General features: G+C 44.1%; 1 protein-coding gene across 1 annotated transcript in view; it reads right to left on the bottom strand.

Moving 5' to 3' along the window:
* The window catches only part of UGCG (UDP-glucose ceramide glucosyltransferase), a 39295-nt gene that overhangs the window by 9774 nt on the left and 4376 nt on the right, over window positions 1–25145 (bottom strand). The window contains exons 2-4 of the mRNA XM_070055584.2: window positions 9591–9732; window positions 1931–2033; window positions 204–305 (exon numbers count right to left, since the gene is read on the bottom strand). Coding sequence (XP_069911685.1) covers window positions 204–305; window positions 1931–2033; window positions 9591–9732 — 347 coding nt within the window. The remainder of the gene's footprint in view (window positions 1–203; window positions 306–1930; window positions 2034–9590; window positions 9733–25145) is intronic.

The following is a 25145-nucleotide window of genomic DNA, read 5'->3' as shown; positions in this document are numbered from 1 at the left end:
TTGGAATTTTCAAAATGAAAACATCTTTATACACATAACATTCTAGGTATGGATCCAATCAAAATCTTTGTAAGTAAAACTGGACTTACTGCCATGAAATAAATTTATTAGACCAACAAAAAGGATTGACAAGTATATTTGCAGATTGTTTCTGAGATTTTATCATCAAATGAATAGTTTCATAAAATAAAGAAAAATCTCACCTCTTATTCCACTATCACAAATCCATATAAGATCATACTTCGCAACTTCATATCCTGGCATTAAATTATTAATTTTAGGATTAATGCCGACCTTTTTGCCACCTAGAAATATAAAGGTACAGAAATAAAAGAGTTATGTGACATTGAAAATATTTTCTATTATTTACAAAGATACATGGTAGAGCACAGTAACAAGTACATGCATATTTCATAATTTATGCACTTTCACATCATTTTTTAAATTTACTATATTATTCATAGTATATTAGAAAAAATATTCATTTTCAAAAGAATTGTGACATTTATCTTTGAAAACCCACTATTTCAGTTTTCTACTTCTTAAGTTCTTGTAGTAACAGTATTAGGGGTCAGTGCTGTGGCACAGCAGGTAAAAGCCGCCCCCTGCAGCACCAGCATCCCATATGGTCACTGGTTCAGGTCCTGGCTGCTCCACTTCTGAGCCAGCATCCTGCTAATGGCCTGGGAAAGCAGAAGATGGCGCAAGTGCTTGGCCCCTGCATCCACGTGGAAGACCCAGAAGAACTTCTGGCTCCTGGCTTCAGCCTGGCTGTTCTGGCCATTTGGGGAGTGAACCAGTGGATGGAAGAGCTCCACACGCATGCACACACACACACACACACACACACCCGCCCCACCCAGGTAACTCTGACTTCCAAATAAATAAATCTTTAAAAAAAATGGTGACCACAGTTAATAACTATGTGCTGTAGACTTAATCATTGATCGGATTACTCAAATATGTAAATTAATGTATATTATGCCAATTAGCTTTATTTAGTCATTCCACAATGTATACATATTTGAAAAAATCATGTTGTCACTTGTCAATTTAAAAATGATACAGATGGGGCTGGTGTTGTGGCACAGTGAGTAAAGCCGCTGCCTGTGATGCCAGCAGCCCATACCTGCACCAGTGTGCATCCTGGCTGCTACACTTCCGATCCAGCTCCCTGCTAATGCACTTGGGAAAAGCAAAGGAAGATGGCTCAAGTACTTGGGTCCCTGCACCCATGTGGGAGACCTGGAAGAAGCTCTTGGATCCTAATTTCAATCTGGCCCAGCACTAGCTGTTATGACCATTTGTGGAGTGAAACAGCAGATGGAAGATCTCTCTCTCTGTCTCTGTCTCTCTCTGTAACTCTGCCTTTCAAATTAACAAATAAATCTTTAAAAAAAAAAAAAAGCTGATACTAAGAAAAAGGTTATAGGACTCATTTTGAAACTATCGTAATTAAAAGAGCACAGAGAAAGTGACCCAGTACGGTGAAATACGAAGTTCACATTAAACCTATACAGAAAGAAAAAACAATGGATGGAAATGCACCTTTACAGGTCCTCACAATAAGCTGACAGGCGTTTGGGAAAACACACTTTGCAATATAACAAAAGTGAATTCCATTACTCCAGTCATAGTCAATGGGGACAGAGAAAAGACCACATAGGGAAAACATTGATGAATGAGAATAAATGCAATTTTCTATGTTGTTTTATTAATCCTTGACAGACAAAAACCACTTTGGTGTCTGTAACTTTTCTCAGATGTTTGTAAACCCCTTTACTCCAGCAAACATGCTTAAAGCAAACATGCTAGTAGCTTCAGTGGGTGGCTAACACTTTATGGTTTAATAGAGATCGCTGATACTTAACATTCAACACAGCAAAATATTATACAAAGCAAAACGGCTACTGTAGAGTTTGTTACTTACCTATAAACAATCTAGCATCAACATTTGGATATTTTCCAAGCAGCTTCTTGCAAACATCAATGGCTGGATCATCATGATCTTGAACACAAAGGAGCACTTCATACTAGTCAAAGAACATATTTTATGCAAATTAACCTCTTAAAAAAACAAGTACTCACTGTTAGCATTTATGAACTGATGAAAAAGCCTAAGAAAAACAAGCAGTGGTACACACAAAGTTCAAAAGAGGGTTTTCATAACAGGTGCAAACTATCAGGACGAGCAGAGCTGCGCTCCCGGAGCGGCTGCCCCCCGAAGAGGACGTGGGCAGGGCCCACACTGGTACCTCCTAGGGATTAAACTGGGTCTCAGGCTTGTGTGTGACCTTCATCATCGAAGGTTTACTAAACGCTCACAGGTGCCTGGCAGAGGTAAGACCGCAGCAAGGAAGCCAAACAGACACACCCTCTGTTCCCCAGCGGCTCGGTCTCTGAACTTCGCATGTACTTCCTGAAGTGCTACAAATGACACATAAAATCCCATCATGATAAACTATGAAGGCTTTTTTCCATATGGGTCACATAAAAGTGACAAAGTAGTACTCGAATTTTTGTTGCCTAACTCTGTGAAATGAAATGGACTTTGATTTGATGGAACATTCGCTATCCCGGAAAGTATGCGGAGTTAGCCTCACAACCATGAAAATACCCAGGGTTTCATTTTTCCCAGTGCTGTGTTTAGTCTTTGACAGCAAATTAAGACAGGCATTTTTCTACACTTGACTATGTCAAAAATTACCCTAGAACATTTATTTAAAAAGAGAGAATTGGGCCCTATTCTTAGACCTTTGAGTCAGAATCTCTGGGTGATTCTGACACACAGCCAGGTTCAGAAAATCTTGAGCTAAACCTGCAAGTTACCATTGAGAGCACTCATACATTTTTTAAGTGTTTGCCTTCACCTACAGAGATGTTACTCTTATTTTGTGGGGTATGTAATCCAAGGGGCAATTTTTCCCCCCAGAAATGGCGATATAACTTCATGCTGACTCAAAGACAAATTTCTCACTAACTCCTCTTCCTAAAGCTGTCTGAATATTTTCAAGCACAGAAGGGATAATTATGTCCACGAAAAAACAGCAAAGCTATGTGTTCCAAAAATTCAAAAGAACTACAGACACAGCAACCCAGGTAATGGGAGGGCCTGCTTGATTTACTTCTATTGGCAAGCATACACAAGTAACAAGTAGAAGTAAAATGTTTACAGTAATTACTCTTTGCCTAATATATACTATCTCCCCAAAAATTGGCAATAAAGAAATATGTGGCTAAGCACAAAGGGACAATGACTATAGTCAATGAAGCAGATTTAGCAAATAAAGTTAAGATGATTTTCAAGTGGAAAAAAAATGTGTGTGACATAATTAAATCAACAGTGAAAATAATATTAAGTTCCTTATACTTTCTATCTGCAGTTCTATCCAGTATCTATCTCCACTGATGACTGACCCGAAGTGTGACTCAAGGAGGGCTGAAACCAGGCTTGCAGAGACCAGATTAAAATCTGAGACTGCAAAGAGCACCACTCCTACCACACCCTCGAAATTTCCCACAGCCTCCATCCTAAGTCACAGTGCCAGCCGTCCTCTCATCGTGACTCAAAGCTTGGTTGAGCCACCAAAAGGCAGTGACCTTACAACAAGAGAGTTTAAGTGACTTCTCAAAGGGCAAAAGTAACAATTAGCTTTCCCACTACAGCCAATGGCTCAGCCAAGCTTGTCTGAGTTCCTTGTTTCTCTAGACATGGCATAGTCTCATACTTTGATAATGTATGCTGTCTTGCACATATGCATAAATATAGGAAAAGAATGTGTTTATAAGCAATATAGTTCCATAAAACATAATAAATAACAATCTTAGCCTTTTTATTCCCCAGTGAGAGAAAACCATATAAAGTACAAGTATAGTACCACAAATGTACTCAATGGAAAGAAAAAAGCAAAAACTCTTTGAGAAGTACAAGGTGTTAAGGGAAGTTACAGGGGCTGGTGCTGTGGTGTAGTGGGGTAAAGCTGCCACCTGCAGTGCTGGCGTCCCATATGGGCACTGGTTTGAGTCCTGGCTGCTCCACTTCCAATCCCGCTCTCTGCTACAGCCTGGGACAGCAGCAGAGGATGGCCCAAGTGCTTGGGCCCCTGCACCCACACGGGAGACCTGAAAGAAGATCCTGGCTCCTGGCTTCAGATTGGTGCAGCTCCGGCTGTTGCAGCCAATTAGGGAGTGACCCAATGGATGGAAGACCTTTCTCTCTCTCTCTGCCTCTCCTTCTCTCTCTGTGTAACTCTGACTTTCAAATAAATAAATAAATCTTAAAAAAAAAAAAAAGGGAAATTATAAGTAGGGCAGGTAGATTTTTACCTTTATTCAGATGTAAGGTTTAACTTTACTGATTTTACCCTTTTAATGTAACTTCAGATTAAAGACATACTTTCTAATTTGAAATTCAATTCACATTATCCCAGAAAATGTTCAAACTCAAAAACACATGGTGCCATTTAATGGCTTCTGTTATTGAAAAGTGTACCACATTAAAGCAGCATTACAACTGTTCTCTGACATACTAGATTTCAACGACGAAACTTCATTTTCAGCTCAGATAATCATCTCTGTCTTTACACTTTGATCCAAAATTTAGTTTGCTAGGAATCTCTGAATTAAAATAGTTAAACCACTCCAACTGTCAACTGACAAGACACAATGCTAAATTGGTAAAGGCTTTCTCAGCTAACACAAAAATAAATTCTCAGGTTTTTTTTTTAAATGGGTTCTTTTTTAAAAAAAATTTTTTTTTTAATTATTTATTTGACAGAGTTACACAGTGAGAGAGAGAGACCGAGAGAAAGGTCGAAAGGTCTTCCTTCCATTGGTTCACCCCCAAATGGCCACTACGGCCAGAGCTGCGCAGATCTGAAGCCAGGAGCCAGGTGTTTCCTCCTGGTCTCCCATGCAAGTGCAGGGGCCCAAGTACCTCAGCATCCTCCACTGCCTTCTCGGGCCACAGCAGAGAGCTGGATTGGAAGAGGAGCAACCGGGACTAGAACCCGGCACCCATATGGGATACTGGCGCCGCAGGCAGAGGATTAACCAAGTGAGCCACGGCGCCAGCCCCAGATTTTTTTTTTTTAATACTATCTAAAACATCAGGCATAAGTACAAATGAGTATATTTAAAAATACAATGTCCATTAAAAATATTGTACCTTTTGGGATGGGCATTTGGCACAATAGCTAATGTCACTGCTTGGGATACCCACATCCCATATCAGGGTGTCTGCTTTGAGTCCCCACTACTCCACTTCTTCTTTTCCTTTTTTTTTTTTTTTTTTAAGATTTATTTATTTACTTGAAAGTCAGAGTTACATAGAGAGAGGAGAGACAGAGAGAGAGGTCTTCCATCTGATGGTTTACTCCCCAACTGGCTGCAACAGCCGGAGCTGCGCCGATCCGAAGCCAGGAGCCAGGAGCTTCTTCCAGGTTTCCCACACGAGTGCAGGGACCCAAGGATTTGGGCTATCTTCTACTGCTTTCGCAGGCCATAGCAGAGAGCTGGATCAGAAGTAGAGCAGCTGGGACTAGAACTGGCGCCCATATGGGATGCCGGCGCTGCAGGCCAGGGCATTAACCTGCTGCGCCACAGCACCGCCCCCCCCCCCCCACTACTCCACTTCTGATCCAGCTTTCTGCTAGTGTGCACCCTGGGAGGCAGCCAATGATGGTTCAAGTACATGGATTTTTGCCACCTATGTGGGAGACCCAGATAGAGTTTTGGTCCTGGCTTTGGCCTGGCCCAACCCTGGCTGTTGCACACATCTGGAGGGTGAACCAGCAGACTGAAGATCGATCTCTGTCTCTCAGTTCTGTTCCCCTCTCTCTGCCTTTCAAATGTAAAAAAAGAAAATAAAATTTTAAAATATTAACTTAAATACTTCATGAAACATTTATGGGATATAAGGGGTAGTAAATTCCTCTAAATTGGCACAGTAAGGATACATAAAATTGAGAAATAAACCTTGAAGGTTAGCTTTCATCAGACAAATCTTTAGTAAGGTTGCTATACAAAAAGTTAAGCAGAATAAAACAATTTTTTAAATAGAAAAATAAAATCCCAATAATGATCTTCTAAAAAAATTAAATCGCAAAATTCTACTTGCAAAAATGTTCTGAACATTTTTAAAAAAGATTTATTTATCTATTTGAAAGGGAGAGTTGCAGTTGCAGAGAGACAGAGAGAGAGATCTTCCACAGCTGGGGCTGGGCCAGGCCGAAGCCAGGAGCCAGGAGATTCATGCTTGTTTTCCCAGGCACATTAGCAGGGAGCTGGATCAGAAGTGAAGCAGCCAGGACTTGAACTGGCAACCATATGGGATGTTGGCGCTGCAGGCGGCAGCTTTACCCACTACGCCATAATGCCTGTTCTGATTCCGAACATTTTTAAAACAATTTAATATGTTTTAGGATTTGCCACCATAAGGGTTTAAGAAAGGAGATTACACTGGGGAAAATAAATTCACAAAACATTTTTTTTCCCTCAGCAAATTACAATTTAACTAAAGCAGCACCTTTTCTGATTTCATAATTTTTAAAACCTAAAAAGGTATTATTATTATTCTCTATGCACTTTGTTCAAGAAAATTAACTTTAGAATAAAAGATTCATTGATTAAAAAAAAAAGCTAAGCAGGCTAATTTCCTCCTTTTCTTCTCAAACATTGTAACAACTAAAAGGCTGAAAACAAGCAAGGGATTAAAAAATATCAAAAAACTGGGGCCGGCAGTGGTGGTGCAGGGCATTCGGCCGCCACCTGCAACGCAGCATCCCATACCAGCACCTGCTGGAGTTCCTGCCGCGTTGCTTCGAGTCCAGCTCCCTGCTAACGCATCGGGGAGGGCGGCGGTGTGTGGCCCTAAGTGCTTGGGCCTCTGCACCCACGTGGGAGACCCGGAACAAGCTCCTGGCTTCAGATGGGCCCAGCTCTGTTCATTGCAGCCATTTGGGGAGTAAACCAGCAGGTGGAAGATCTCTCTCTGCCTCTCCCTCTCTGTAATTCTGCCTTTCAAAAATATAAATAAATCTGAAAAGATTCATTTGTCACACCCACCAAGAAGCAAGGAGTAAAGTGCAGTCATGTACATGTTGACTGTGACCACCTGTCTCTCCTGCCTCTGGAGGGTGACAGACCGCCCCCCCCCAACCCCGCTCACACTTGGGTTCCTGTGACTTTACAACATACTGTGCTTGGATTTTTAAAAAGCAAATGAAGTGTTATGACGTTAAAAATTCCCCTAGGAAAAAAAATGTATGTGCTTCTCTGCTTTCCAAATTGCCTACTCACACAGCTAACAATGTTTTTATAATTAGAAAATAAAATTGTACATGAAAAAATAAAAACAATCTCTTGCCCATGTTGTTACTCATTTTATCATCAGTATCAAAACAGCTTTCTCTTCAATTAACCACAATGCCTCACTGATGTGACTTAAATGGAAAAAGAACCCAATGAAAACAGAACTCTCAGAGATAATGCCGAATTGTAATTCAGAAAAAAATGGTCCTCATTCAGAAGAAGGAATCAATTACAAATTCAGTCCAAATGTTCAGCATTAATGGCCACATATGTTCCTGAGGTTATTTTTAAAAATTCTTCCTACAACAAAGCCTGCACTACCTTCCCCGACTGTTTTAAATCCCAGGACTATCCTCTTACACGTGCTGTCACATCGAAATTCCATTGCAAGTCTTCAGAGTGACGGAAAGGAGAGTGAGACTCAGATCTGCAGTGATAAATGCATGTGGTTCCAAACTACGCTCCGAGATTCACTTACAATTTATGAATCTACTCTTTCACAAAAATAAATTGCGTTTTTACATAATGTGGGGCTTGAAAAACTTCCAATTCTCTGACTGCAGACCTTGTTTTAGAATTAACTTCATTTATATCATTCTTTTTGAATTATAAAAGACTATATTTTGCATTTCAGTTTTAAAAAGTCAACTATATACAGTTATCTTATTTTTAAAAGTTACATGTTTAGTTGATTGAATGGCTAATACATGCATATTAGTCAAATCTTTTAAATTTTTTAATACATAAAAACATACAAACTAGGAGAAATATACATTTTTTACTTCAAAAACTTTTAAAGAGATAATACAAAAACAATACTAAAAAAATAACTGAATTGGGGCCAGCGCTGTGGCATAGTTGGTAAAATCTGCCACCTGCGGCACTGGCATCCCATGTGGGTGCGAGTTCGAGTCCCGGGCTGCTCCACTTTCAATCCAGCTCCCTGCTACTGTGCCTGGGAAAGCAGTGGAAGATGGCTCAAATCCCTGGGCCCCTGCACTCAAGGGGGCGATCTGGATGAAGCTTCTTGTTCCTGGCTTCAGATCAGCCCAGCTCTGGCCAGTGAGGCAGTTTAGGGCAGTGAACCAGCAGGTGGAAGATCTCTATCTCTCTTCTCTCTCTCTCTCTCTCTCTGTAAACTCTGCTTTTCAAATAAATAAATAAATCTTTAAAAAAAATTTAAAAATAATTAAATGATACAATATCTACATTAAGGCTATCTGGTTTGTGTTTTCTCTGGTGCTACCAAGAAAAATAAAGGCTAAAAGAAAAGAAATAAGAGTGTGAAAACCTGTCACCCCGGGACGGATTTCTATACGATGTTCCTCTAACTTCCTGGGCCACACTCTCCTAAAGAAACAAGGCAGAAGAGGCTCCACGCAGCACAAATAGTTACAAAAACACAGAGGCAACGGGGTAAGAATTGATGCAAGCGGACAGAGACCGCCAAGGGAAAATGACACCCGACTGAAAATCAAGCAGCTGGAAACTGAAAGACACCTTCTTTTCACGAGTTATCTACCACTTCCAAAAGCAGTGTCTCAAACAGGCGGCTCAAAATGTCACAGCGGTGAATGCTAAATACAAAAAGACTAAGCTCTCCCAAGAAACAATAGGCAGAAGACTAAAGAGAAGCTATGAAAGAATACTCCCCTGTCCAGAAAGACTGGAGGTTCTTCAGCTGAGTACCAGGAGCTTACAGGCTACAGACTGGAGACAGGTGGTATGCGCAAAATAACTAGGTGGCAAAAATCAGAACAATAAAAAACTTCTAACTCAGACAAGACAAAGCCCGACCTTGTCACTAACTGTAACCTATTTTTAAAGGCCCAAAGCCGGTTTCTTAGGGGACACAGGTTTGGTTCCAGCTGCCACGCAGCCCATTTCAGAGCACTGCACACTGCTTTCTCACTCTGCCTCCGCTTCTGAAGGTTCATATACGATCCAACTCTTCCGAAATGAGGCTTTTTTTGGGTATTCAAACTACCAGGTACTTGAGAATATCTGAGTCCAGGAAGCTGACTCAGGGGTTTCTATTTGGGTGAATGTAGAGGCAGTGAGAAGGGGAACTGACACCCCTTCCTCAACCCCACTTCTGCCCTGTGCCTGCTACAGCTTGTCAGCAGCCCAGCATCATGGCAGATGTTCAATACTTTCACCTTATACAGTGCTGAAATTCTTAGTGTTTATGATGTGGGTGTGTAGTGGGGGAGAGAAAAACTCACGATTCTCCCAGCCCCCCCCCCCCCCCCCCCGCCCATTGAGTATAATATACTTACTTTGGGATAATCCAATTCAAAGAACGTTTCCAGGTTGTTGATTAGGTTGGGATCTACCCCTTTCAGTGGTTTCAGAAGAGACACACCTGGGAGCTTGCTGTAGGGCTGCTTGTCTGTTGCCTTCTTGTTGAGGTGTAATCGGCTAAAAAGCAAATAACACATAGATTATTCCTAAATATATGAGTGCCAAACCACAGGGAAGCATGTGCCGAAGTCTACATAAATTACTCAGGCCTAGGATAAGATTTTTCTAAAACTGCTATCTTTTTAAGTGGCGCTCTGAAAATGAAGGGAAATGGAACCAGGTAGGCCACAGTGTAGGCCAACTAGAATGAAGCAGAATGAATGTTCCAGAGCCAACCTCCGGAACTTAGAGGTACCCTATATTTATTTAGTGTTTAGTGCTGTCCTCTCCACGCTTAGAACTATGCTGGGCATAGAGCAGACATTCAAGAAATACCTGAAGAAGAAACGAATGACGTTGCTGGCCCACACATACACTGCCCTTCCTCTCAAAGTGACCAGAGAACTTAAAATAGGTAACATAAAACCTTTACCTGCGCCAGAACAATGCGGAAGGGTAACCAGAAGCTTTGGAGAACTCCATCTAACAGAGAGACAGCTAAGATGCAACTGAAAGAAGTGCCGAGAAGCCTGCTTGGGGGTCAAGAAAATGGGAAACTGGGACTCCCCAAATTAACAAGCTCAGATGGCAGGGGTAGGCCACAGGGAAGCCGAGAGGAAGAAAACCCAGTCTCAACGCTGAGACGAATGTCCATCAGTCACACTGGCAGATACACCAGTGCCGCCAATTCACAAATAGATCAGCCACGATTCTCACTGCTGGTTCATTCCAAGAGTGCTACAGCATTCGCTCCCAACCAGAGAGCAGAGAATGTGCCCCAGTTAGCACCCGGCTGTCACAACAAGACGTGCCACTCTGCAGAGTGGTGGAGTTTATAAAGCAGGTCACTAAAATCTTCCCTCCTCCTCCTAAGTGCATTCCAAGGACTTCCCAACAGCAAGTCCCCATTTATTCCAAGTGACAACAACCATGTGTCCATCCGCACGATATTCTAAGACACACGTGTTCTCACCTTCTAACATCTCTGAAATCCATGGCAGCTTACAACTGCTGCCAGCCAGTTGGCAGTCCTGACTGGATATTGTGACAACCAACCACCGAGATCTTCTAGATTAAGATGAAAAGCAAAACAAAACAAAAGCCAAAAACCCACTAGGATCAACAGGCCTTAGATGTAAAGAAATATTTTATTAACCTATGACTGACTTTTCAGAGTACATCAGTATCACCATCACACTGGTTGGCACAGGCTCGCATATAGCTAAAGAAGGCAAACACCTCCTACTGCAGATAAGGCTATAGAAACAGCCCTACAGAAAGAAAACACAGTACTTCAAATGGAAAAATTGTAAATCAACAAGAAGCTTAAAGAACACATTATCACCAAATTCTAACCCACAAAAAATAATCAAGTACCACCCGCAACAGTGCTACTCAAAGTGTGGTCCGGTGCACCCGTTGCTTCCTACTGGTCTGCAAAGAGAAGAAAGTGAGAAAACTTTGCAGAAAGTTTTGTAGCAATTTGACATTGCTGTAACATCCAAGCACATGATCAGCAATTTATTTTTCCTGCAGTTAACCAAAAGATCAGTCCATGGCAGACTGGAAAATCTTGAAGAACTAATCCTTTCCCACAGATGATTTGTAAAATACTGATCTACAGGGGCTGGCACCGTGGCGTAATGGGTGGAGCTGTCTCCTGCAGTGCTGGCATTCCATATGGGTGCCGGTTCAAGTCCCGGCTGCTCCACTTCCAATCCAGCTCTCTGAAATGTCCTGGGAAAGCAGCAGGAGATGGCCCAAGTCCTGGGGTCCCTGCACCCGCATGGAAGACCCCGAAGAAGCTCCTGCCTCCTGGCTTTGGATTGGCCCAGCTCCAACTGTTGCAGCCAACTGGGGATAAGCCAGTGGATGGAAGACCTCTCTCTCTCTCTCTCTCTGCTTCTCCTTCTCTCTCTGTGTAACTCTTTCAAATAAATAAATAAATAAATAAATCTTAAAAAAAAAAAAAACAACCTGATCTATAGTATTTACTTAGAGGGCTATACAAAGGCAAAACCATGACCTAAAATTTATATAACCCTAAAAATGACCACTATTCCAATTTCTAACAAACAGTGAATAAGATTTTTGGAGAAACCCACTCAGGACGGAATGTTGAGACTGGGGGTGAGGGGGGGTAGTTTCTACCACACATTTAATAGACTTAACTGGCAATACAGCCACATGGTTCAAATCACTAACACCATTAAGAGGCTCAGTAAGTGTGAGTGAGCAAGGGCTGGCGCTGGTCTCAGGGTCGCCTGCTGGGCCCTGGTAACCCAGCCACAGAGACAAGCCTGTGATTAAAAAGGCAGGAAATCTGCTCCGAGAGTCCTGGATAAATCTGGCATCCCTGACAGGCAAAGCAGACTGCGCCGGACCCACCACGGGAATGTGGGGATGCTCTCTCTCTCCCAAACTCAAACTCTCAAATGGAATGGAAGGAAAAAGTCTTCCTAGGGGACATCTCACGCATGGGGCCTGGGGCCCACAGACAAACGACCCATGTTGCCTGAACAAAATCTAGGCGAAGGAATGAGAGAAACCATCAACCATCAAATAGCACCCCAAATCTATGGAAAGAACCGCATAATGTCTACATGCGAAAATCGTGGTCGCTGACATCAGACACACGACAGGTAGAGAGCAGACTGCATGTGCCCAGCCTAAGAGAGAACTGGAAAACCAGGAGCTAGACTTGTAGAGATTACCCAGAAGGCCCATGGCCATACCACCCTGCACGCCCCCGATCCTGTCTGATCTCGGAAGCTAAGCAGGGTCAGGCCTGGTTAGTACTTGGATGGGAGATTACCTGGAAGGTAACACAGGGAGAATGAGGCAGAGACATACAAATCGTGAAAGAAACCACAGTAAAATCAGGTCTAAAACTTCCGTTTTTATCAACTGTGATCATTAAGTGCCATTAAACTCTATCAAAGCACTGATATGAAGAACAGACCAATTAATAGGGAAACCCAGCCCTTCATTAATTAATCACTTCATTGCTTTTGGCAAGGCTTTCGATGAAAAACAAGAGCAACAAGGATCATAGAAGCTGTATTGAATAGTGGCTTTCCCATTTTGGTGAAATTTTATAGAGTGGATTCCATTTTCCTCTTCTCCCCATGGAGAGATCTCACTTTAAATACTAATATCCTTTGGTACCTTGGGAGAGATTTTATGTGAAGAATGTGGTATTTGATCACAAACTCAATCGGACTCCCCAAACAACACTGAAGTCCCTTTGGGTTTCCGTGGAGAGAGCTGGTGAGTACTGTATCTCTGACACTAACTCCCCATACCTGAAGACATCCAGTTTATAGTGTATCCCCTAGGATATAAGATCACACCTTGGAGAATTTTGTTTTCACTTATGTTCTATAACTGCCAAAGCCCCTCCCTATGAATTTCTTGAAGTATTTATCCAAACAATAAAAGAACGTCCATTAAAACCACAAAAACAAAAAACGCTGCACCTAGCACCATGCTGAGTACACAGTGGCGCTCCATGGATCAGCATTCACTTGTTGAACAGCATATTTTGAGTCCCCAAGGTATGGGTACAGGAGAAGCAGCAATGGCAGGCGGATTCCCTCTGTCAAGGAGGTGTGGGTTCATGGGGGAGTTGCACACCTTCTCCTTGTACAACTTTCATGGGTGTCAACAAAGCTCTTCTGTGGAGCAGGAATGCAGTAACTCTGCCTGTCACACAGACAAATGGTGCTTTTGGCCACAGTCGGCGTGCTGTACACCGATCTATACCTGTATTTCTCAACTTGTCACAATGGCCCATTTGCCTGGTGTCTCAGAAGTGGCCTCAGTGGTGCACTCCTCCAACTGGGCTAGTTTTATGAGCGACTCTAACAGATCTACGAGGTCTACTGGCCTTACAACGGTTTTTAGTTCAGTGTCTTGGATCAGGGCTTCTGCAGTATCTAGACAGCTTGAACTCCATCCTGTGGCACCTGCATGTCGCATGGGATTTCTCGTGGGTGCCCATTTCTGGAATAGAAAGATGACGAGCGCAGATAGTGTACTTTCTGCCACAATTCTGGTGCAGCGTTTTCTCTGTTCCCTTTTCTATACTGGGAATCCAGTGCTTTCTATCATGCATTTAGCTTGTAGCCTTGACCTTCTCCTTGGAGTGGGAGGTACTTTTTATCGATGCATAGCAGATACACTGTAAAGTTTCACATCCATACTCAACACAAAAAATTTTCTCAAAGTGAAACTCCCAGGTAACCAACCAGTAGAAAAGGTTTTATCAGAAGCCCCGAAGTCCCTGCATATCTCCCTCTGCTTAACCTCCTCTCCTCAAGGGTAGTCACTATCCTGGGCTCACAGTATCATAAACTAGTATTCTCAGTTTAAAATTTTATATAAATGCAATCTCATAGGATGTACTCCTTTGTGCCTAACCTCTTTTGCTTCCTACTAGGTTTGTGAGATCCATCTATGCTGCTGCATTTACAGTTTACTCCCTGCAATATGGTACAGCATTCCCCACAGGAACATATCACACTCTTTTGTGTTGAAGGGTATTTGGGTTGTTCACAGTTGGTGCTACTATAGATAGTGTGCAGCTTCGCCTCGGTCCTGCAGCATTTTCTCATATGCCTTTAAGCTTCTTTGTCTCCCTCATATAACTACGTACATTTTGATTGGGTGTTCTAAGGCTATGTGGTGACTATAAGAGTACATTTAAGAATGCACATGTGTACATGGTTACTGATAATGTTCAACTAGTTCCCCTCAATACACCTAACATTTCTTCCCCATACATAGTGAGCTATATGCTGCCTGGCACTGGCTAGCACCATCGCACTGTGCTGACAGGCAGACGTTGAAACAGTTACAGGGGACGGCGCTGTGGCGAAGTGGGTAAAGCTACCGCCTGCAGTGCCGGCTTCCCATATGGGTGCCGGTTCCAGTCCTGGCTGCTCCACTTCCGATCCAGCTCTCTGCTATGGCCTGGGAAAGCAGTAGAAGATGGCCCAAGTCCTTGGGCCCCTGCACCCACGTGGGGGACCTGGAGGAAACTCCTGGCTCCTGATTTCGGATTGGCGCAGATCCAGCCTTTGCGGCCAACTGAGGAGTGAACTAGAGGCTGCGCCCCCCTCTCTCTCTCTCTCTCTGCCTCTCCTTCTCTGTGTAACTCTGCATTTCAAATAAATAAATAAATCTTACGGCCGGCGCCGCGGCTCACTAGGTTAATCCTCCGCCTAGCGGTGCCGGCACACTGGGTTCTAGTCCCGGTTGGGGCGCCGGATTCTGTCCCAGTTGCCCCTCTTCCAGGCCAGCTCTCTGCTGTGGCCAGGGAGTGCAGTGGAGGATGGCCCATGTGCTTGGGCCCTGCACCCCATGGGAGACCAGGAAAAGCACCTGGCTCCTGGCTCCTGCCATCGGATCAGCGCGGTGCGCCAGCCGCAGCACGCCGGCCGCGGCGGCCATTGGAGGGTGAAGCAACGGCAAAAGGAAGACCTTTCTCTCTGTCTCTCTCTCTCACTGTCCACTCTGCCTGTCAAAAATAAAAAAATAAAAAATAAATCTTTAAAAAAAAAAAACAGAAACAAGTAGATGTGGCCGCACTCCACGATTTCGGGAAGGCCCCTGTTACATTTCTATATAAGACTAAAGGCCCTAGTATCTTCCCACCTTCCCCCAGGACCCCAACTTTTGGATGAGATGAAGACACAGACTAGATAGACCCACTTGAATAGCATTTTAAAGACCCCCCAAATACAAGAAACAACAGCCTTTAAGATGCTGTTCATCAGCCACATGGGTGACTCAGGTCTGAACCCGAGTGCCACTCCCTCAATCCGGGCACGATGAGAGACAGGTGCGAGGGATGAACATTATTTTGAACCATGAGCCTTAAAGTCACTCTTAGGGCACCAATCAGCAATGTCTCTTATCCCTTCGACTACCGCTTTGCAACACCCAGTATACACAGTGCTCACGGGCAGAGAGCTATGAACTTTCTGGATGCACCAGCGGAAGAGCCCAGGATTCTGCATTTTCGTAAGCATCCCACGTGATTCTGAGCCAGGCTGGCAGTGAACCACACGTAGACAAACACTTCAGGAGACCATAGATTCTCCAAAGCCACCAAAAATGATGACACACATAGTACATTCTTGTTGAATAGATGAAATGTAAATAAACACACACAGCACCCCGTAGGTATGGTTAACCTAGAGATAAGAACATGGGAGTAAGGGCAGGTTTGTGGCACAGTGGATTAAGCTGCTACTTGGGATGCCCCCATTCCATATAGGCGTACCTGGTTCAAGTCCCCGCTACTCTGTTTCTGATCCAGTTTCCTGCTAACATGCCTAGAGGCAGCAGATGATGGCTCATGAGTCCCTGCCACCCACACAGGAGACGGAGATGGAGTTCCCGGCTCTTGGCTTTGTCCTGGCCCAGTCCTGGCAATTGAGGGCATTTGGGGAGTAAACCCCCAGATGGATGATTTCTCCCTCTCTCTCTCTTACTCTCACTTTCTTGTCATTTGGGCTTTCAAACAAATAAATGAATAAATCTTTTAAAAAAGATATGGGAGCCATTCAGAGTTTCATAAGTAAACAAACTTTCCCAAGATAGAGCATGCTATTTGCAGGTGGCTAAAAAGGAATATAACCAGTTTTACAGAACCAGTAATACATGAAGGAGAAAAGCAAGTGGTGATTAGGGAAACAGACAGATGGCGAGGATGAAAGTCAAGTCACAGAAGGATTTCTTTGGATTTTGTTTTCTCCTTTCAGTAATGCTACCAATGGGATAAGAACTGAACACTTTCTGAGGATGTACTTGGTGACCTCCAGGCACTTGTGGCAGGGATGGGGCACGTGATGGAACACAAGGTAGACAGAAATAAGTTAAAAAGCAAAATACTGGGTGTGAGATGTGATACCAGTGAGTAAATACTAGCTTCTCCCCAAACCTGATACTGAATGAAAAGAAAAGGAGCAGCAGCATTTATCAGTTCTATTTTTTTTTTTTTTTTTGACAGGCAGAGTGGACAGTGAGAGAGAGAGACAGAGAGAAAGGTCTTCTTTTGCCGTTGGTTCACCCCACAATGGCAGCTGCGCTGTGGCCGGCGCATCGCGCTGATCTGAAGGCAGGAGCCAGGTGCTTCTCCTGGTCTCCCATGGGGTGCAGGGCCCAAGCACTTGGGCCATCCTTCACTGCCATCCCGGGCCACAGCAGAGAGCTGGCCTAGAAGAGGGGCAACCAGGAAAGAATCCGGCGCCCCGACTGGGACTAGAACCCGGTGTGCTGGTGCCGCAAGGCGGAGGATTAGCCTAGTGAGCCATGGCGCCGGCCCAGTTTGACTTTCGAAATTTTTTTTCATTTAAAAGTCAGAGAGGGAGAAAGAGAGAGATCTTCCATGCACTGGTTCACTCCCCAAGAAGTCCACAGCAGCCAGTGCTGGGCCAGGCTGAGACCAGGAACCAGGAGCCCAATTCTGCCCCCTGAGGGTGGCAGGGACCGCAGCACTCTAAGCTACTACCTGCTGTCTCCCAGGGTGTACATTAGCGGGGAGCGGGATAGGAAGCCCAGCCGGAACAGGATGTGGGCGTCCCAAGCAGTGTCTTGAATGCTACACCAAGTGCTCACCCCTCGGTTTGACTTTTTAAGGAATATTTGCATATACAGGCTAAGGGAGACAGCCAATGGGTAAAGAGGAAAAAAACAAAAAACAAAAAACAAAAAACAATTAACAGCATGCTAGGGTTCCCAGTGAGAGGCAGGAGTTCATTCAGGTAACCTGGGCAGAATGTGGCAGAACGGTGAAGATTTAGAAGAGGCTCTGTTAGGAACGGGCAGCAGAGCTAAACATAGAAACCAAGCACTGCCAGACAGCACTGTAGGCTCAGCTGAGACCTGAGACCATGAATGGGTCGTAGTACTAACCCACATGGCTGCATGCTTACCCTCAGCAGGATTTGAAAGCTGAGAAGCTATAAATTATTGGATGGCTTGAGGACAACAGGGCAGACTGGTATGATGGGAGGCAAGGCAGGGCAAGGGGCAGGCCAGAAGTGATGCACTAGGGGTTCTGGGCCAGATGGAGATTTAAACGAAGCCAAGAGCAGGCAGGTGCTGGACACAACTGTGGATAAACAGCCCAGGGCAGTCATTCTCAGCCTAAGCCCAAGTTAGAATCACCTGGGGAGTTTGCAGAACTCCTGATGCCAGGCCCAATTAAATCAGAATGCCCGGGGCTGACACCCAGGTAGCAGTGTGTGTGTGTGTGTGTGTGAGTGTGTGTGTGTGTGTGTGTGTGTGTGTGTTTTAAGTCCCCCACGAGACTCCAGAGCGCAAAGCTGAGCATCACAGGTCTAGCCAGACAAGGTCACTGTTAAAACAAAATAGGGTAGAAGTGGAAACCAAGGAAGCCCAGCAGCGATGGGGTGGGCTAAAAATGGGAGGCCTTTGAAAGAGCTGCTCAGGACCCCCAGGAATGCAGGGGTTGGGGGGTGGGGGGTGAGGAGGACTGCAGGAGGCAGGAGCAGGGACTCTCTCCATAGGAACCTGAAGGTGCCAATGGTCTGAAACAAAGCCGGGTAACAACTGGGAAACTCCCATACAGATACTCTATCCTATACAGATACTCTATCCTTCCGGGTGACTTCCGGGATATTTTTAGGTTGCCCTGGCAGTGTGCAGCACACCAGTTAACAGCCTGAGCTGGTGGCAGGCTGCCAGCGCTGCTATGCACCTCCTAGCTGTGAGGGCTCCTTGGGCAAGTTACTCCTTTATCTGAAACATTTTTTTTTTAAGTGTGGATAATAGTACCTGCCCCATAGGGTGTTGTGAGAAATACAGGAGATGAAGCCACAAAGTAAACATTCAATGACAGTTACTGTTATCTGTAATTGGTAATGGGGGGGAGGTTGGGCCAAGAACATTTCCCCATCAGCTGTAACTTCTCTGCCACGGAGAATTAGAGATGTCAAACAGTGATGAGACGAACGCACCAAAACAGGAAGACTGGAATTTCTAATATTTTTAAAAGATTCTTTCATAAATATTTTATATTAGGCCATTAGGTTCAGTTCTCATAAATATAAAACCAAGTCTCGCGTATTCAGAATGACTAAAAGAGGAGGCCGGCACTGTGGCACAGTGGGTTAAGCCACCAACTATGACACTAGCATCTCCTGTAAGGGCTGGTTTGTGTCAAGGCTCCTCCACTTCCAATCCAGATCCCTGCTAAGAAGATGGCCCAAATTCTTGGGTCCTTGCCACCAGCATGGGAGACCCAGGTGGAGTTCTAGGCTCCTGGCCTTGGCCCGGCCCAGCCCTGGTTGTTGAAGCCATTGGGCGAGTGAACCAGCAGATGGAAGATATTTTTCTCTCTCTCTCCCTTTCAAATAAATAAAATAACTCCTTGAAAAAGAAAAAAGAACGATTAAAAAGGCAGCAGGGAACAAAAGCCCTCAAGTGTGGTTCAAGGAGAGTTAAGTCGAAACACTGCATAGAACTAATGCAGTTTAAATTATGTGCAATATTTCAGCTAACATTACATTCAAAGTTAAATCTTCAAGAGCCTTTAAACCTAATGTTTAAGAACAAATTAAAAGTTTTATAGACATCACCCAAAAGTATACAAATAATACAAATATGAGAGTAAGGGACATTAATTATCACAAATTACTATCCATTAAAAATGGCCTAACTGGTTTGTTTTCATCTGAGTTCTTTTTACACTGTTCAATGGGGTCTCGGTTGCCAGAAAACCTGCGTATCTTGACCTCAGTTAACTCAGGATGTTGGATCGTAAGCCACAGGAATCCCTTGTCCCTTGGCTCTGGCACAGGGACAGCGGGCCACCCTCAGGTCTGGGAGGCAAGGGGCCGATGGGGCAGAAACAATGCACACAGTAACTACTGGTAACCACGTGCTTCCAGGCAATGCCATCTTGCAGCCTGAGGATGTTTTTGGGGGACTCCAAAGAGACTCAGTTCTGTGTTGCCCAGGCCAGTGAGCCAAGCCTCAAAGTCAGCCTTCCCGCTGAGCCCAGGCCCGCGGGAAATCCCGCGTCCCCGTCACCTGGTCGGCTCTCAGGGACAGACTGTCCCAGGCATCTGGGCCAGCAGGAGCCCTAATTTGGGATTACAACAGCAATCCTGGTTCTCTTGAAATAAAATCTTCTGTTCTGATACGTATGTCCATCTAATTTCCAGAAAGCCGATATTCTCACATTCTCAGGAAAGCACTGGGTATAAAGGGAACAGGCTTCCTCCATGGCTAGTCAATGGTTCTGATTTCATTTTAAAGACAAAATGAATCCTAAACTCAAGTGGGCAACTTTGATGGGGCAGACCAGACAGTGTTTTCAATATACATTATCATTTTCCCCAGAAATTACTTTCAAAGGCAAATTTAAATCAAGAGCTAGGGTCACTATAAAAAAAAAAAAAAAAAAAAGGCAGCAGCACTGGTGTCACTGGGGTATCACCACCCTCAAGGCCAGGCTGGGGAGGAGCCCCTGGAACAGGGCTGCAAGGCTGGGCCTGCCTCCAGCCTGCAGCGGGGGCAGGGGAGCAGCGCCTAGGTCCCAAGGTTGTGGGGTTGAACCACAGGCGAAAGAGACAGGCCTTCGGGCCCCTGCTTTTCTCCTTGTGAGTGAAAAGGACACTTAATCAGGGAACAGGTCAAGGCGTGCCACCGGCCAGTAAGGCATCTTTGGGGCTTCTGCGGAATGTCCCAGCTGCCTTGGCTTCATGAACCCCAACTGTCACCCCGCACAAGGGCTTTCAACCTCTGAGCGGATGGGGTGGCCTCAGGGTAGCTTGGTTGGTTTTTCTTTCCTCGCACCCCACCTCTCTAGAATGGTGATGTCATCGTTATCCTTCACTGTTTCACCCTCTCATCCTTTGGGCTCACCGTCCCTCCCTCTCTGTAGAGATTTTCATGACATGGTTTTTGCATGACATCTGCAGTTTTATAGCTTAACGTGGCTTTAGCAGGACGAAGGGACGCCCCTCAGGGAGAGGGAAAATGCAGAGCAGAGGTGAGCAGCCTTGGCAGCAACCTCAACACGGACAGCTCTTCACAAGGAAGACCCAAGTGGGAAGAGCCACTCTGGGCTTCAACGGGAGAATATGGATTCCATAAGGACAAAGATCACCTTGCTTAACAGCCTGATTGTGATGCTTTTACAGTTCTGCTGTGGGATTCAGCTGAGCCAATTTATCTGATTCAAAGGAATTTATCTCCCCTGCCCCATGTCACGAAGCTAGTTAATATTTCATGAAAAATTAGGCTGATTGCTGTACCAGCAGGGCCATGCTTCGCCCAGTCCGAGACAGTGACTAAAAGTTCTAATTGTGCTCTGCAAGGCTGGGACTCCATGTTTATGATCAATATGTGTTAATGAGTAATGTTATTTCCATACAGCAGTTAGCATTTCTAAAATGCTGTTGCATGAGCTTGATCAGCAACACAAAGCATACCTTTGACTAAATGCAGTCTTAACAGTGAAAAATAATCAGCCGTGAGTTAGCTGAGCAGAGAAACACACTCTTGTTGCTGGATGATGGCCTTCCATACAAAGAATATAAAGGATTCCACCACACAGAAAAGAAGTAGAAGAGCTTTCCTAACTTCTACAAGATCCCTCACCACCCTTCCCATCTCCCTCTCTGCCAAAAAAAAAAAAAAAATAAAAAAAAATAAAAAAAATAAAAATAAAAAATCAACTCACTATCACTTTGGGGACGACAGAATTAGCCCCAGTGCATGGAAAATGGGTACAGCACAACAGCTTGCTGGCAGTTACTAAATAAGACAGGCACCCAGGAGACATGAACCCATCAGGTGGTGCTCAAAAACACAGGACACCCTCACACCCCATATACTCAAAATCCACTCCTTTCACATGAATGGGAAACAAATGAGAGGGTCCCTCTCCCCTGCTTCACAATCCTTTAAAGTTGAACTTAATGCTTAAATTAAATTATTTTGTGCATAAAATAAATTTCTATGGAGGAAGAGTGGAGACACTTGCTATGATGGCATTTGTCAAACAACTCAGAGTAGCCCTGGGCTCCACATTCCTCCAGGGCAGATCTAAGGGTAAAGATTATTTATGGCAAGACAGGCATTCCCTTTGGAAAACCTTGAGGGGGACAATCCAGACTTAACCAAGAATTTGTAAGTCAACAAGTTATTGATATGGCCCTGTTTCTACTTTAACCCACATTTGGTTAGAAATGGTGAGATAATGATACTATCTGGTCCAGGTAAATTCTTTTTAAAAAAATTTTTTTTTCACTTTATTTTAAAATGAGGAGCAGGGAAGGGGAGTGTACTTCCATCTTCTGGTTCACTCCCCAAATGGCCACCACAGCCAGGGCTGGGTCAGGCTGAAGCCAAGGGTGTGGGATGCAATCTGGGTTTCCCTTGTGTGTGGCATAGATCCACGTACTTGAGCTATCATCTGCTGTTTCCCTGGCTGCATGTTAGAAGGAAGCTGGACTGGAAGTGCAACAGCTTGACATTCCTAAATGGGGCGCTGGTGTTCCAAGTATCGACTTAACTACTGGGCCAATTACCTGCCCCACTGTCCTATTAATTTAACTAAAATCTATGACTACTGAAAGCATCTAACCAAATTCTTTTTTCTTTTTAAAATATTTATTTATTTATTTATTTGAGAGGTGGAGTTATAGACAGAGAGAGGGAGAAACAGAGAGAAAGATCTTTTATCTGCTGGTTCACTCCCCATATGGCTGCAATGGCTGGAGCTGGGCCTATTTGAAGCCATGAGCTTCTTCTGGGTCTCCCACATGGGTTCTGGGGTCCAAGCACTTGGGCCATCTTCTACTGCTTTCCCAGGCCATTAGCACAGAGTTGGATTGGAAGTGGAGCAGCCGGGACTTGAACTAGCGCCATATGGGATGCCAGCACTGCAGGTGGTGGCTTTAACTACTATGCCACAGCACCAGCCCCCAAATTCTATGTGATTTAAAAAGATACATTTACTTATTTATTTGAAAGGCAGAGTGACAGGGAGAGAAAGACACACATACACACACAGAGAGAGAGAGAGATATCTTTCATCCTCTGGTTCAGTCTCCAAATGCCCCCAACAGCCTAGGGCTTTACCAGGCTGAAGCTAGGAGCCAGGAACTCTATCTGGGTCACCCGTACAGGAGGCAGGGACGCAAGAACGTGGGCCATCTTCCACTGCTTTCCCAGGTGCATCAGCAGAGGGCTAGATCAGAAGCAGAGCAGCCGGAACTCGAACCCACTCTTTAATACGGAATACTGGTGTCGCAAGTGGTGGCTCAGCCCCTGTGCCACAACACCAGCCCCAAGCATGCCCAAAGCCAATCAACTAACTCAAATAACAAACTGAGACTGAATAAATGAATAAGCAAAACCCAATATTAATACTGGAGAAACTTGAAAGATCATCCATTCAACAAGTAATAACTGAGTGCTTAGTAAACACTAGAACGACAATAGAAAATAACACATCATCACTGCCCTAGAAAAGTTATCGTATGATAGGGAAAAGAGACAACTTAGCCCTCATCTACAATTCAGATGGGTAAATCCAAAGTACTATGGAAGGATAGCGGATCTCAACATAGGAAGGAACTAAAATCTAGAATGATCTGAATGAAGAGGGGTTAATTAAGCAAAAAGGAGAGAGAGAAAGGAAAGGAAAAAGAAGAAAGGAAGGGGAAACAAGTCTATAGAACGTTCACTGCACATCCAGGAGAATGTCGGTGGAAAAGTTGGTACAGGAGATAGTTCAGCTCCTAAAGATCTGTGTTTGTCTTCTTAAGCCACTTGAATTTTTAACCTGAAGGCAATGAGGAATTATTTTAAATACATGACCTAAGATCTTACCTAAGTAAGATCAGGCTGTGATAAAGAAAATAAACTAGAAGAAGAATAAAACTACAGGGAGAAATGCCAGCGATCAGAGATCCAGGAATCCACAGAACTCTCAGGGAATATTCAAAGTAAATGACAATTTTCATTTTGCGCTTTAAAGCTATCACACTATAGTCCAATTCTGTATTTTCTTAGGTTCATGGGAAAGGGGCTCAGGGGCTCATTCATTTGCCAAAAAGTGGTCCTACAGCAATGATCCCATGGATCAACATCTGATTACTCCCAGGGCATCTTTCAGACTGAGCCCAGAGAACAACCTTTTGAGTTGGCTCAGAACACCAGTATATTATTCAAGAATGGAAGACAAAAGTCACCCCACCTTAAAATAATATTCCACTTGTTAACAGTTATACAACTACTTTCTGACAAGTAATTTATTGCAGTTATCATGATACATCAAGTGTATAAATTCCATTCAAAAATTGTACATTAGGGGCCAGCACTGTGGCACAGTGGGTTAAAGCCCCGGCCTGCAGTGCTGGCATCCTACATGGGCGCCAGTTCGAGTTCTGGCAGCTCCATTTCCTATCCAGCTCTCTACTATGGCCTGGGAAAGCAGTAGAAGATGGCCCAAGTCCTTGGTCCCTTGCCACCTATATGGTTGACCTGGAAGAAACTCCTGGCTCCTGGCTTTGGATCAGCTCAGCTCTGGCTGTTATAGTCATTTGGGGCGTGAACCAGCGGATAGAAGACCTCTCTCTCTTTCAAATAAATAAAATAAATCTTCAAAAAAATTGTACATCAGTAATAAATGTTGATATACCAGAAAGGTTTAGAAATAGCTTATTTGTAGAAAGCAGAATTAACTTGAAAAAAAAAAAAAGTGCAGGTAAAGGATTTCTACTTTGCTAGAGGCTGGTGAATATTTGTAGATACAAGTAGTAGTTCCACACTAGCCTGGCACCTCCAGCCAATTAACTGAAAAGATGAAAGCCTATTGCTAAACATTAGGATATTATATACAGAGAGAAAAGAAAATGTCACCTGGGGGACAGGAGTAGGAAAGAAAAAAAAAAAGAGAGAGAGATGGGAAAAAGAGCAGAGAGGAGAACAACAGGGACGGTGTCTGGTTTAGATGCCCTCCTGAGCCAGCAATGTGGCTCTGAAGGGTGACAGGGGAAGACAACACCAGCTCCAGTCTGTTACACGACTTCACGCAGCCCCCAAGCTATGCAACCACACTCGCCCTCGCAGCAAGAGAAGAAGCACACCAACTACAGAGATCATTTAACCCAGTCTGCCTGCTTAGGTTATCACCATTAGTTATTTTGGGGCAATTTAAAATGTGGGGAGTAAGACCCCTGAATTTCAGATGGCCCTAATCTGAACATTAACATCAAAGAAATTCTGCCAAGTGCCTGCAATGTAAAACATGTTATCAAGTGATTAAACCTTGGGTACATATTAAAATTGGAAGGGAGCAAAGCTACTGGCAGAGATGAGTGGAGATGGTTTCAAAACTTTGGAAGTAAGGGTTTTCTAGTTCATAAGTTATCACAAGAGTT

The sequence above is a fragment of the Oryctolagus cuniculus genome, chromosome 1 (assembly GCF_051225735.1).
Source record: "Oryctolagus cuniculus isolate XC-2025 breed Fujian yellow rabbit chromosome 1, ASM5122573v1, whole genome shotgun sequence".
In the NCBI taxonomy this organism is placed as follows: Eukaryota; Metazoa; Chordata; class Mammalia; order Lagomorpha; family Leporidae; genus Oryctolagus; species Oryctolagus cuniculus.
The sequence above is the reverse complement of the archived record's forward strand: the minus strand, read 5'-3'. Positions and strand labels throughout refer to the sequence as shown.